A 13,895-nucleotide genomic window follows, 5' to 3' on the forward strand; every position below is an offset into this window, starting at 1 on the left:
TTTTTTTTTTTTTAAATTTATTTATTTATTTTTATTTTAATTTTTTGGTTTTTCTCTTTTCTTTTTGAGACAAAGTCTCGCTTTGTCGCCCAGGCTGGAGTGCGGTGGCATGATCTCGGCTCACTGCAACCTCCGCCTCCTGGGTTCAAGTGATTCTCCTGCCTCAGCCTCCTGAGGAGCTGGGATTACAGGTGCGTGCCACCACTCCGTGCTAATTTTTGTATTTTTAGTAGAGACAAGGTTTCACCACATTGGCCAGGCTGGTCTTAAACTTCTGACCTCAGGTGATCTGCCTGCCTCAGCCTCCGAAAGTGCTGGGGTTACCGGCGTGAGCCACCACGCCCGGCCCTTTTCTCCTTCTTCAGTACCTGGGGGTGGCTGGACGAGGGGCTGCAGAAGGACGGTGGTGCTGGGAGGCACAGCTCTGGGTGGCATTGGGACAGTGGTTAGCACCACAGGTTTGGGCTGCAGTGGCGGCTTCCGGGTGGGCAGGGCTTTCCCTGAAGGAAGGTGAGGGAAAAGAACAAGAAATATCAGGACCACAGGCCTCTCACTAGGGATTCCAAGTGTCAGGAGACCCCATTACCTGAAGAGCCATCAGGGGATGGGCCCATGCTGATCTGGACAGCTCCAAGTGAGGGGGCTGGGACATCCCACAGGAGGCATCTTGAAGGGGACAGGGACTCTGTCTTCACTTCCAGGACCTCCTCTCCTATAAAAGCCTATGTGGGGCATTCCAGAGATACATTAGTCAGGAGTGTCGAGGAGAAGGAGCTGAAGAAGAGAAAGCTCTCATACCTCTAGGTCAGGAGGAACTCACTGGAAAACCTGGAGGGAGGAAGGAAGTTGGTGCTCACCTGGCTAGAGGAGTCGGCTGAGAGCAGGGAGGCCTCAGAGTTGATGGAAGAACATGGAGAGACAGGTTCTATCTTGGTCTGGACATCTGTGGGAGGCAGGATGAGGCAAAAGCTGGATATCATGTAAACACTGAAGGGTTAAGAGGGTTAACATGGGAGCCTGGGCATGGTGGCTCACGCCTGTAATCCCAGCACATTGGGAGGCCAAGGCGGGTGGATCACCTGAGGTCAGGAGTTCAAGACCAGCCTAACCAACATGGAGAAACCCTGTCTCTACTAAAAACACAAAATTAGTCGGGCGCGGTGGCGCATCCCTGTGTCCCAGATACTCAGGAGGCTGAGGCAGGAGAATCGCTTGAACCTGGGAGGCAAAGGTTGCAGTGAGCCGAGATCACGCCATTGCACTCCAGCCTGGGCAAGAAGAGCAAAACTCTGTCTCAAAAAAATAAAAAAGAGGGTTAAGATAGGGAAATGGGTCCTTTCTCTTTGAACCTGAAAATAAAACTCTTCTGGCCCTAGATTGCAGGCCATCCAGGAGGGGCAGTCACAGAGCTGCTCACCTGCTGGCTCTCCGCCCTGCTTTTCGCCTAGTGCTTCCCTTTCTCCTTTAGTGGCTCCTCCAATTTTTCTCATTCCTGCTCCATGTTCCTCAAAGCTGTCTTTGCCCTTCTGCTTTTCCCTCTTTCTTGTTCACAGAACTTGTCTATTTGCATAGAATAGGCCTGAGCAGGGGAAGGGGCGGGGGGGTCTCCAGCATTCACATGGCCCGAATTCCTATCTTGCTGGATTTCCACTTTATCCTGGCCCAATGCATCTCCATGCTGACAACCACCAAGTGTGCATCTCCCCCTGGCTGCTCACCTGCACCAGATTCTGACTTCCAACCTGCCTGCTGGTCCCTTCCATTCTCATGCTTCACCAGTCACCCAAATCTAACTGGCCATAAATGAGGCTTCCTGATTGCCCCGTCACACAAGTTTTCTTCCCAGGCACCAAACAGCAAAGCCTCAATCACCTCTGAGCCTTCATGGCCTCCATTAAATCTGCCTTTATGACTTGTTGATCACTCCATGAAAGAAAATGCTAGGCCCCATGTCAGTGAAATAAAACCCTTCTGAGGGCCAGATTCAGCCCACAGGTCAACAGTCTACGACTACCTCTGGTCCATACCGTTCACTTTGGTACTTAATTATACGATCACTAAGATTGCTTTTTAAAATTTCAATTTATATTTTTGAATAGATAATACGGTCATGATACAAATCCAAAGGAACAAAGGAAAATTAAGTGAAAAAAAAAAATCTTGGCGGGGGGGCGGTGGCTCACGCCTGTAATCCCAGCACTTTGGGAGGCTGAGGCAGGCAGACCACGAGGTCAGGAAATCGAGACCATCCTGGCTAACACGGTGAAACCCCGTCTCTACTAAAAAAATGCAAAAAATTAGCCAGGCGTGGTGGTGGGCACCTGTAGTCCCAGCAACTTGGGAGGCTGAGGGAGGAGAATGGCATGAACCCAGGAGGCAGAGCTTGCAGTGAGCCAAGATTGCGCCACTGCACTCCAGCCTGGGCAGTGAGACTCTGTCTCAAAAAAAAAAAAAAAAAAAAAAAAAGAACTATTTAACCATGATTGGGCATGGTGGCTCACGCCTGTAATCCCAGCACTTTGGGAGGCCGACACCCAATGCAGGTGGATTGCTTGAAGCCAGGAGTTTGACACCAGCCTGAACAACATGGCAAAACCCTGTCTCTACCAAAAATACAAAAAAATAGCTGGGCATGGTGGCACGTGCCTATAGTCCTAGCTACTAGGGGGTGCTGAGGCAGGAAAATAGCTTAACCCCAGGAAACGGAGGTTGCAGTGAGTAGAGATCACGCCAATGCACTCCAGCCTGGGTGACAGGGCAAAACTCTGTCCCCCCCCCCCAAAAAAAGGGAACTATTTAACCACGATGTATTATAACCCTCACAAAACTCTTCAAAAGCAAGAACTATGTCTCATGTCCATGAGGGTAAAGTACAGGCCCTCAAAAAATACCTAAGCATGGAGGAGAATCTGACTCTAATAACACTATGCAATGCAAAGCCACCAACAATCCTTTTGCTGCTAATGGCAGTGGGCGATCTCGGCTCACTGCAAGCTCCACCTCCCGGGTTCACGCCATTCTCCTGCTTCAGCCTCCCGAGTAGCTGAGACTACAGGTGCTTGCCACTATGCCTGGCTAATTTTTTGTATTTTTAGTAGAGATGGGGCTTCACTATGTTAGCCCGAACAGTCTCAATCTCCTGACCTTGTGATCCGCCCACCTTGGCCTCCCAAAGTACTGGGATTACAAGTGTGAGCCACTGCGCCTGGCCTGCTAATGGTATTTCAATCCTTATTTTGTGTGTCTTCTTTATAACATTTATTCATCTGCTGGATATAATCTGTTTGTCCCTCCAAATCCACTCTCCATCCCCTCCTGCTGTGCTCTGAGATCCAGGAAGAATCTGAATGAACTGCATCAGTGGGCTCCCTGGTTGGAGTTCAGCCAGTGAGAGATGGTGCCAGGAGATCCAGAAGGTACTTTGAAATCAACAGTCAACATGTCAACTGGGCATGGTGGCTCACGCCTGTAATCCCAGCACTTTGGGAGGCCAAAGTGGGTGGATCACCTGAGGTCGGGAATTCAAGACTAGCCTAACATGGAGAAACCCTGTCTCTACCAAAAATACAAAATTAGTCAGGCATGGTGGAGCATGCCTGTAATCGCAGCTACTCAGGAGGCTGAGGCAGGAGAATCGCTTGAACCCAGGAGACGGAGGTTACAGTGAGCCGAGATCACACCACTATTGCACTCCAGCCTGGGCAACAAGAGTGAAGCTCCGTAAAAAAAAAAAAAAAAAAAAAATCAACATGTCCAACGCTGAATTCATCATCTTCCCTGACCAGAAAGCCCCTGCTTTTGCAGTCTCCATCCAGTGAACAGTAACATCACCCACCCACAGCCATCCCAGCCACAAACCTCTTTGACTCCTACCTCTCTCCAGTGTCCAGGAGGTCACAACTCATCTATTCCACTTCATTCTTTCTCAAGTCTGCTTTCTTCACGACACCCAAGTATCTTACTTGATCAACTGCATAAGCTTCTTCCTTGGTTCTCTTGCCTCTGGCCCTGCCCCTCTGCAACCCATTCACTACTTTGCCACTAGAATCATCTTCCTAATCATATTGCTTTCCTGCTTAATTCTTCAAAGGCCCCCACCTATCCACAGGTAAAAGCTAAGGGCCCCTTAGCAGGGGCCCTACCTGGCCCTGTAGCCTCTGCAGTTCCACATCACTCCCCAAATCCTTCTTACACCCACTCTGAAGAAATGCAGGGTCCTCACACACAAGTCAACCCCCACACTGTCCTCCTGGCTAATTTCTATGTGTGCTTTAAAACTCTCAGGAAACCCTTCTTCCAGGAGCATGTCCTAGATTCAGCCCCAATGTGGATGAAATGTCCCCTCTTATGAGCTTTCACGGTACCCTCTAGTGAATTTTTTTTTCTTTTCGAGACGGAGTCTTGCTCTTTTGCTCAGGCTGGAGTGCAGTGGCGTGATCTTGGCTCACTGCAAGCTTCGCCTCCCGGGTTCATGCCATTCTCCTGCCTCAGCCTCCCGAGTAGCTGGGACTACAGGGTAATTTTTTGTATTTTTAGTAGACATGGGGTTTCACCATGTCAGCCAGGATGGTCTCAATCTCCTGACCTCATGATCTGCCCGCCTCGGCCTCCCAAAGTGCTGGGATTACAGGCATGAGCCACCACACCCGGCCCCACCTCTAGTGATTTCTATCCTAGAATGACCACACCTGTATTGACTGGTACTTGTCTTTCTCCCATTACTAAATCACAGGGTTTGAAAGTCAGCATAGTGGTCAGGTCTTGTTCATCTTTGCATTCCCAGCACTCTGCTCAGTATCTGTCATGGAGTAGGTGCTTAATAAATATTTCTTTTTTAAAATTATTATACCTCAGATATGATCACATCAATAAACATTTACTAAATACACAGCTACGAGTAAATAAACTTGGGAACACTTTAAAATAGAACAAATAATGTTAATTGTAGAATCTAGTTTAGTATATGGTGTTCTAGCCTTTCTGTATGTTTAAAAATGCTTATGGGCTGGGCGCGATGGCTCACGCCTGTAATCCCAGCACTTTGGGAGGCCGAGGTAGGCGAATCATGAGGTCAGGAGTTCAAGACCACCCTGGCCAACATGGTGAAACCCCATCTCTACTAAAAATACAAAAAATTAGCTGGGCGTGGTGGTGGGCGCCTGTAATCCCAGCTACTTGGGAGACTGAGACAGGAGAATCGCTTGAACCTGGGAGGTGGATGTTGCAGTGAGCCAAGACTACGCCACTGCACTTCAGCCCGGGCGACAGTGTGAGACTCTGTCTCAACAACAACAAAAATGTTTATAATAAAATGTTGGGTGGAGGGGAATCACACAGATAGATACACCCTAAACTGCTCACAAGTTTTTAAAAAGTAAGTTGAATGGCATGACAGAATACTAGGAACAAGAAAAAGAGAGAAAAATAATATCCATCTCCTCAGCACTGCGCCTGCTGTGGTTCCCTGAAATGTTTCCTTTCCTTCCTGCCTTCCCTCCTGGTTTTCTGCCATTTCCCCTCCCCACCTTTTTCTCCCTGTCCTGCTGCCTGCACTTCCCCTCCATCTACACACATACACACACACACATAACACATTCTCCCGTAGTAAAGCCAAGGATTGGGGGCAGGCTGTTATTACCTGAGGAATCATCAGAGGTGGGGACTACGTTGATCTGGATGGTTTCAAATGAGGATGTTGGGTCATCTCCCAGGAGACACAGTGGGGGTGCCAAGGACTCTGTCTTCACATGGAGCACCTCCCCTACCCCAAGAGCCTGGGTAAGAGTTGGTGTGGGGCAGGGGGCAGAAAGAAGGGCAAAAAACAAGGCAGATGTTGACAGTAAGAGCAAGAACAAAAGCTTTAGGAGTTTAGGGCTTACAAGCCATCAATTATTTGACATTCTGGTCTGAATGGTACTGACCATCTTTCTAACCTGTTCATTCTTTCTACTTTATTTCTAGGAGAATTGATGAAGTCTCATGACTTCAAATATGGCCTTAGAGTGGACAACTTGGGCAAGAATAGTTCCAGAATTCTCAGCAGTTAATAACTCTCTTCTTCCCAGCCTCACATAACTCTTTACATTAAAAAGACCCCAGATCAGGCGTGGTGGCTTATACCTGTAATCCAAGCACTTTGGGATGCCAAGGTGGGAGGATCACTTGAGCCCGGGAGTTCAAGACCACTCTGGGCAACATAGGAAGACCCCATTTTTACAAACAAACAAACAAAAAAATTAGCCAGACATGGTGGCATGTGTCTGTGGTCCCAGCTACTCAGGAGGCTGAGGCAAGAGGATCACCTGAGCTCAGGAGGTCAAGGCTACAGTGCGCCGTGACCCCGTCACTACACTGTAGTTTGGATGACAGAGGGAGACCCTATCTCAAACAAACAAACAAACAAAAATCTTCACTGCTAGATAACCAAAGGGGATGTGGAAAATGAGGATATTAAGGAAACGGCAAAGGTAGTGGAGAAGGCCCCCCACACCTCACACACCTCATGACTCAGCACACAAATCATTTAAATCATTTCTTTGTCACCCACGGGTGAAGGGAATGAAGCAGAGTCCCTGCCACAGAGAGTAGGAGGGATATGGCTCTCTCACCTCGCTGGATGGCTCTGTGGAGAGACGTGATGACTCGGAGCTGAGGGAGGAGGAGGAGCAGGGGGAAGATGGCTCAGACTTCACCTGAAGATCTAGAGGAAAGGGAGTTAGAAATTATCAGGAAGCAGAGCTTAAGAAGAGTCCAAAAGTACCCAAGGACATGTCAGTGGGGATTCCTGTACCACAGCAAGGGAGCAGAAACAAACATAGGGTGTTGAAGGAGAGAGAATAGGCACTTATGTAGAGGCGTGATGATATAGGAAGCTACACAGTTTCTGGGAAACAGTGGGAAGATGAGGGTTTCTGGAAATCTCAGGGAACCACAAAGACTACCTTACCTGGGAAGATCGGCAGGAGTTCCCATGGGGGCTCAGGCGGGCTGACATCCATCCCCACGTCCAGGGAGCTGCCGTCAAACTAAATAAGGGAGGATACAAGAGGGCAGGAGTGTGAGAAACGGTGAGAAAGCAGGGGTGACTCCAGATGAGCTCTGGCCTGTGAATGAGTCCAGGTTCTGGGCTCACTTTCCACCCACCAAGGGTTAGAGAAAGGCTGGGGACACAATACCGGGACATCCTGCTCCGGGCAACGGAAGAGCTGCGTCTGGTCCTCGGCCACTTCATCTAGGCCAGAATACAGGGTGCTGTCTGCAAGAAATGCTGAGTGTCGGGGGCTCGTTCGGTGGGCCCAGCCTACAGATCGCACACAAGCCCCCGCCCCATCCCTCATTGGCTCCGCTCGGCCAGACCCACCGCCCGCCCACTTGAAAAGTGATACAACCAGAGTGCTTCAGCCCCTCCTTCCCCGACCCCGGAACAACTCGACGTTCCAGCAGAGAGCAGAGTTCTTCCTCGACTTTTGTATCCCCTTAATGCACAACGAGCCCCCCGCTCCGCTCTCCTTCAGATGGCGGATTCCGTATTTGCCCAGACTTCCTCTTTAGGCCCCCGCTTCTTTCCCGCGTGCCTCAGGGACACAGTTTGCCACAGCCCTCTCCTCTCCCCGGTGCCTCACTCTGCAGACCCCAGTCCTCCGGGCTAAGCAGGTTGTCGGTGAAGAAACGCGTCGGGTCAGCAATCTCGCTGAGGAGCATCAGCTCCGCCATCTTTCCCCCCCACCCCCCAAACATGAGACGGTTCCCAAGGCCCGCCTCTCCCCATCACCAACTAATCAGTTGACTCTTTTAAAAAAGGGGGCGTCCCGGAAGCTCTACCGACCAGTAAGAGACCTGGGTGCTGAGCACGTGAATCAACAGATGCAGATGACTGTATAGGCGGGCCCAATGGGAGCACAGCAGCAGGGAGTAACTTCCAGACAGTGCCAGACCGCCAAGCGCATGCGCCAAACAGGCTCCAGTGATAAAGCACCTGGGAGATGTAGTACCCAGTATTAGGGTCCACCATCTCCCCCAGCCACTACTAAGTTTAGTTTAGACAGCTTCTGTGTGTCTTCGGAGATAGATAAGCCCCTCAAAAGGGGCGCACTGGGACCACTGCTACCTCTCCTAGGAAGCCAAAAGCTGAGAATGGGATATGGGCTGAAACCTTCCCTCTGGCCCCCCACCCCCAAATCTCACAGCACAGACCACAATTCACAAGTTCCTGTCTCTTTTAAGGTTTAACTTTTAATCAGCCAAACATCTTGCGCAGACCCTGAGCCAGCCCTGCATCCTGCTTCTTCCCCTGAATGACCACCTTCCCCAGTTCCTCCTGGGCTGCCCGGTTTTTGGGATCTATCGCCAGCACCTTCTTGAGGTCAGCAGTTGCTTTTTCCAGGTTCCCAAGGGCAGCCTGGGCAACCCCCCTTCGGTATAAGGCCTTTAAATGGCCAGGCTCCCGCTCCAACACCCGGTCACAGCTCTGGGCTGCCAACTGAGGCTGCCCTAGCAACAACTGACAGGCAGCCAGATTGGCATGAAGGACAGTTCGTTCTGGAGGGCCGGGTGGGGGTAAAGTCAGGAGCAGCCGAAGAGCCCGTCCATAGCATCGGGCAGCTCCTTCAGGGTTCCCAGCTCGAAATAGTTCTGTGCCCCTTGCACGTTCTTCCCTGGCCAGGGCTTCCTTCTCGCTAGTCTCCAGCTCCCAGGAGTCCCGGCCTTGAGTGAAGGACGCCAGTGTGAGCCTGACAGGAGGTCCAGAGTGCCCAGGCAGCTGAAGCTCTGCTTCCTCACCTTGACACATGGACTCCAAGCATTTCTCTATGAGGTCCCCCCAAGTTTCCTCCCTCCATGGCCCTACGCCCATAGTTAGCTCTGTCCAGCCCTCTGGCGGTCCTGATCCGAAAGGAAACCCCAAAGCCAGTACCCGGCAGCAGGAGCCTAGTTTGGGTTTGTCCAAGCCATGGCCACGGATTATGATCTTCTTGACAAAGCTCCCATCGGGGCAGTACCAGAGATCAGAAGCTTGAAGGGCCTCTGGCATCTGACTGGTTGATCCATGAGACTTATGAGAGTCTCCTTCAAGTTCAGCAACCAGTTTTGCAGTTCCTTGAGTATTCTGTAGAATTTGGCTGGCTGGATCTGGGCTTACTCCCAGCTCAAGCGTTTCGGTAGGAGGGTCTCGGGGCTGCTGCCTAATCTGAGTAACTGAATCAAGGTTCTCCCGAAAGTTGTTTTCCCACGCTTGTTGCGGCTGAGAGGTGTCCTTTTCTCCATTTGTATTGACTGGTGGCGTCTCCATATGGATGCTTAGTCCCTTCCACGGTGAGTGAACAGTTTTGGTCAGAAAGGGATGAACCAGGTTCAGGTCAGCACCTGAAAAGAAAACCAAACAATGCCAATAGGAGGGTTCTTATTTAGACTCCTTTCTCGTCCTTTCCCATTCTTCTGAGACCCAGGCCCCTAGTCCTGAAAGTCCCCAGTTTTGCTTTCCTCCAAAAATCTGCTCGAGCTTCCCCGTTCCACCCATATATAATTTAGAACTATAAATTCCACAATTCCCTGCGGTTAAGGTAGCCGCGCCAACTACGGACACCCGGTCGGGTCAATAAGTACCTGCGAGGCCAAAGTGCCTAGCATGGTGGCAGGAGGAGCTGGGCCATTCGAATCACCTCTCCTTCCAAAGCTAAATGGTTACTGAATACTGCCCTCGGAGCCTTGCCCCACGCGGAGAGGGCAGCCGGAGAGGGGCGCGGGGCGGGGGGCGGAACAACTGGGAAGATACTGACAACTAACCCTGGAGCCCGCGAGACTCCGAATCTAGTAAAATTCCTGGCAGCCAATCGGGAGAAGGGAGGAATCTGGTTAGCCCGCCTATTGAACGTGACATCATTTCCTCCGCAACCATGAAGCTCCAGGCCTTAGCAACTGAACTAGGCCAGAGCAACCGAACTAGGCAGAATCGAACAGAATTTGGCGAGGTCCGGCTGGCCGGGCTGCTCAAGAGTCAAAGTGGGCCAACATGGTGAGACCCTGTCTCTACTAAAAATACAAAAATTAGTAGGTCATGGTGGCGCGCGCCTGTAATCCCAACTACTCGGAAGGCTGAAACGGGAGAATCGCTTGAACCCGGGAGACAGACTTTGCAGTGAGCCGAGATCACACCATTGCACTCCAGCCTGGGCGACAGAGCGAGACTCGAGACTCCGTCTCAAAAAAAAAAAAAAAAAAAAAAAAAAAAGGTGGGCCGGGTGCGGTGGCTCACGCCTGTAATCCCAGCACTTTGGGAGGCTGAGGTCAGGAGTTCAAGATCAGCCTGGCCAACATAGTGAAACCCCGTCTCTACTAAAAATACAAAAATAGCCGGGCGTGGTGGCGGGCGCCTATATCCCAGCTACCCAGGAGGCTGAGGCAGGAGAATGGCTTACCTGGGAGGCGAAGATTGCAGTGAGCCAAGATCGCGCCATTGCACTCCAGCCTTGGCAGCTGAGACTCTGGGAGGCTGAGGTGGGCGGATCACGAGGTCAGGTAATCGAGACCATCTTGGCAACATGGTGAAATCTCGTCTCTACTAAAAATACAAAAAATTAGCTGGGCATGGTGGCGTGTGCCTGTAATCCCAGCTACTCGGGAGGCTGAGGTGGGAGAATCGCTTGAACCAGGGAGTCGGAGGTTGCAGTGAGCCGAGATGGTGCCACTGCAATCCAGCCTGGCGACAGAGCAAGACTCCCGCCTCAAAAAAAAAAAAAAAAAAAAAAAAAAAAAAAAAAAAAAAAAAAAACTGGGCATCGCGCACGCCTGTAATCCCAGCAATTTGGGAGGCCGAGGCGGCGGGGGGCAGGGGGATCACTTGAGGCCAGGGGTTCAAGACCAGCCTGGACAACATGGTGAAATCCCGTCAATACTAAAATTACATATATATATAGGCAGGGGGATCACTTGAGGCCAGGGGTTAAAGACCAGCCTGGACAACATGGTGAAATCCCGTCAATACTAAAAATACATATATATATATATATATATATTAGCCGGGCGTAGAGACGCCTGTAATCCCAGCTACTCGGAGGCTGAAGCAGGAGAATCGCTTGAACCCAGTAAGTGGAGGTTATGGTGAGCTGAGATCGCGCCACTGCACTCCAGCCTGGGCGACAGCGCAAGACTCCGTCTCAAACAAACAAACAAACAAACAAAAAAGTCAGTGTAGAGAAGTCCTAGAATGGAGACTGGGGGCGGATGACGATAGAGTGGAGAATGGCGGAGGTCGTGGTAAATGATAGTGGCAGCAGCCTTTTATCTGGAGACTTCAGGCCCTCCTATGCTAACTATCTTTTGTTCGGAGCTCATTCAGTACAGGGTGTTCTCCAAGATAAAACCTCGGGACTCTCTCTTCAACCGGCCCTGTCCCTGAGGCTTCTCTTTACCTTTCCTTTCACATCCATCATTGCCTTTCAAGCCCTCCTTCATCAAGAAATCTTAGTGCTTTTCAAACATAAGTGTGCATACATATCATCTAGGGAACTTGTTAAATTGCAGATTATGATTTAGGAAGTCTGTTGTGGGGCCTGTGATTCTGCATTTCGATGAGCTGGTTAACGCAGATGCTACTGGTTCATGAACCACATGTTTTTCTTTCTTTTTTTTTTTTTTAGAGAGATGGGGTCTGCTGTGTTTACCAGGCTGGTCTCAAACTCCTGGCCTCAAGCCATCATCCCATCTCAGCCTCCCAAAGTGCTGGGATTATAGGTGTGAGCCACCACACCCAGCAATGAACGAATGGGATGAGATTCTAGAATAGTCTCATCCCATTTTCTTCTCCCCTGGCTCTGTGCCCCTTTAGTTTATCCTACATTTTACATGTATAACTGGTGTGACCTGCTCCACTGGATGTTGCAGGTCCTCCTCCTAATAGAAGATGTAGAGACCTATTGTGATTCAGTCTTGCTTGTCCAGCTACCTACACAGCCTGGGCTACCACAGTTCTCCAGGAAAGAAGGATCCCACTCTGAGTACCTCACTTTGGCTCCCTCTTCAGTATGCTCTCACCATTGTGCCTCAGACTATAAAAACCATGCCAGGACAGCCAGGAAGGGAGACAGTTTCATCATTAGCCAAAGACTTGTGTCAAAACAATTCCCTCCCTGGTTTTGTTTGTTTGTTTTTTTGTTTTCGTTTTTTGTTTTTTGGTTTTTTTTGAGACAGAGTATCACTCTGTCACCCAGGCTGGAGTGTAATGGCGAGATCTCGGCTCACTGCAACCTCCGCCTCCCAGGTTCAAGCGATTATCCTGCCTCAGCCTCCCAAGTAGCAGGGATGACAGGCACCTGCCACCATGCCTGGCTAATTTTTGTATTTTTAGTGAAGATGGGGTTTCACCATGTCGGCCAGGCTGGTCTCAAACTCCCGACCAGAAGTGATCCGCCCACCTCGGCTTCCCAAAGTGTTGAGAATACAGGCATGAGCCACGGCACCAAGGCAGGCGGATCATTAGGTCAGGAGTTTGAGACCAGCCTGGCCAACATGGTGAAACCCCGTCTCTACTAAAAATACAAAAATTAGCTGGTATAGTGGTGCATGCCTGTAGTCCCAGCTACTCAGGAGACTGAGGCAGGAGAATCACTTGAACCTGGGAGGCGGAGGTTGCAGTGAGCTGAGATCGAGCCACTGCACGGAGGCGGAGGCTAGCGGATCACAAGGTCAATATGGTGAAACTCCGTCTCTATTAAAAATTCAAAAATTATCCTGGCGTGGTGGCGCATGCCTATAGTCCCAGCTACTTGGGAGGCTGAGACAGAAGAATCGCTTGAACCCAGGAGGCGGAGGTTGCAGTGAGCCAAGATCGTACCATTGCACTCCAGCCTGGGTGACAGAGTAAGACTGTCTCAAAAAGTAAATAAATAAATAAACACAAATACAAACATAGGCATTGAAACCCCTAAAAAAAACCTAATCCAAATCATCATGTATGAAAATATTTCTGTTTTTAAAATATGGCCCATAGAGATGTAAGCACAAACTTTTAAAGTTTTAGAAGAGGTCCCCAGAGAAGATAGCCATGGACCTGTAGATTCCCCCTAGTCTTAACTTGAGAAACACAGGACTAGGAAGGGGCCAACAACCTGTGAAGATTCAGAAATAGGAAAGAGTGGCCGGGCACAGTGGCTCACGCCTATAATCCCAGCACTTTGGGAGGCCGAGGTGGGTGGATCACTCGAGGTCAGGAGTTTGAGACCAGTCGGGCCAACATGGTGAAACCCCGTCTTTACTAAAAATACAAAAATTAGCCTGATGTGGAGGTGTGTGCCTATAGTCTCAGCTACTTGGGAGGCTGAGACAGGAGAATCACTTGAACCCGGGAGGCAGAGGTTGCAGTGAGCCGAGATCACACCACTGCACTTCAGCCAGGTGACAAAGTGAAACTCTGTCTCAAAATAATAATTTGTAAAAAAAGAAACAGGAAAGAGTATAGGCAGGCCGGGCGTGGTGGCTCACGCTTGTAATCCCAGCACTTTGGGAGGCCGAGGCGGGCGGATCACAAGGTCAGGAGATTGAGACCACGGTGAAACCCCGTCTCTACTAAAAATACAAAAAAAAAATTTAGCCGGGCGTGGTGGCGGGCGCCTGTAGTCCCAGCTACTCAGAGAGGCTGAGGCAGGAGAATGGCGTGAACCCGGGAGGCGGAGCTTGCAGTGAGCCGAGATTGCGCCACTGCACTCCAGCCTGGGCGACAGAGCGAGACTCCGTCTCAAAAAAAAAAAAAAAAGGAAAGAGTATAGGCTCTCTCCCCCAAAGTGTAGATACTACATGCATGTTGACTGACTCACACTATCTCCCTTAATTCTAATTGTGCCAGAGCTCAGCTCTTTGGAGGTAGTCATCAAGGAATCAAGATGAAAGAGAGCCACAAACCAGGA

At 50.2% G+C, this 13,895-nt stretch overlaps 2 protein-coding genes across 4 annotated transcripts; both read right to left on the reverse strand.

The window, feature by feature from the left end:
* Positions 1 to 71: 71 nt before the first annotated feature.
* On the reverse strand, positions 72 to 7,723 carry ATF6B (activating transcription factor 6 beta). Of its 2 annotated transcripts, none has more exons than XM_058432376.1 (8): positions 7,632 to 7,723; positions 7,176 to 7,255; positions 6,947 to 7,025; positions 6,609 to 6,700; positions 5,639 to 5,774; positions 858 to 943; positions 587 to 722; positions 72 to 500 (listed from the first exon to the last, which is right to left on the reverse strand). In XM_058432376.1, the coding sequence occupies exons 1-8, from the start codon at positions 7,711 to 7,713 to the stop codon at positions 244 to 246; spliced, it is 948 nt and encodes a 315-aa protein (XP_058288359.1). In that variant the 5' UTR covers positions 7,714 to 7,723; the 3' UTR covers positions 72 to 243. The 2 variants fall into 2 exon arrangements, with proteins under 2 accessions (XP_058288359.1, XP_031997259.2); XM_032141368.2 differs by having other exon boundaries at positions 74 to 500; positions 7,623 to 7,723.
* Positions 7,724 to 8,212: 489 nt separating this feature from the next.
* FKBPL (FKBP prolyl isomerase like) lies at positions 8,213 to 10,645 on the reverse strand. 2 transcript variants are annotated; one of them, XM_032141365.2, is made up of 2 exons: positions 9,601 to 9,780; positions 8,213 to 9,360 (listed from the first exon to the last, which is right to left on the reverse strand). In XM_032141365.2, exon 2 carries the CDS (start codon positions 9,284 to 9,286, stop codon positions 8,237 to 8,239), a length of 1,050 nt encoding a protein of 349 aa, XP_031997256.1. In that variant the 5' UTR covers positions 9,287 to 9,360; positions 9,601 to 9,780; the 3' UTR covers positions 8,213 to 8,236. The 2 variants fall into 2 exon arrangements, with proteins under 2 accessions (XP_031997256.1, XP_058288405.1); XM_058432422.1 differs by lacking the exon at positions 9,601 to 9,780 and adding an exon at positions 10,413 to 10,645 and having other exon boundaries at positions 8,236 to 9,360.
* Positions 10,646 to 13,895: the final 3,250 nt, after the last annotated feature.

The sequence above is a fragment of the Hylobates moloch genome, unplaced genomic scaffold, assembly GCF_009828535.3.
Source record: "Hylobates moloch isolate HMO894 unplaced genomic scaffold, HMol_V3 SCAFFOLD_20, whole genome shotgun sequence".
NCBI classification, from domain to species: Eukaryota; Metazoa; Chordata; class Mammalia; order Primates; family Hylobatidae; genus Hylobates; species Hylobates moloch.

Coding starts and splice junctions, on each gene's coding strand:
- ATF6B (XM_032141368.2), bottom strand. CDS start 7,713: ATGGCGGAGCTGATGCTCCTCAGCGAGATTGCTGACCCGACGCGTTTC. Junction 6,701..6,946: donor ACTCCTGCCGATCTTCCCAG/GTAAGGTAGTCT, acceptor CCTTTCCTCTAG/ATCTTCAGGTGAAGTCTGAG. Junction 944..5,638: donor CACCTCTGATGATTCCTCAG/GTAATAACAGCC, acceptor TGCCTCCCACAG/ATGTCCAGACCAAGATAGAA.
- FKBPL (XM_032141365.2), bottom strand. CDS start 9,286: ATGGAGACGCCACCAGTCAATACAAATGGAGAAAAGGACACCTCTCAG.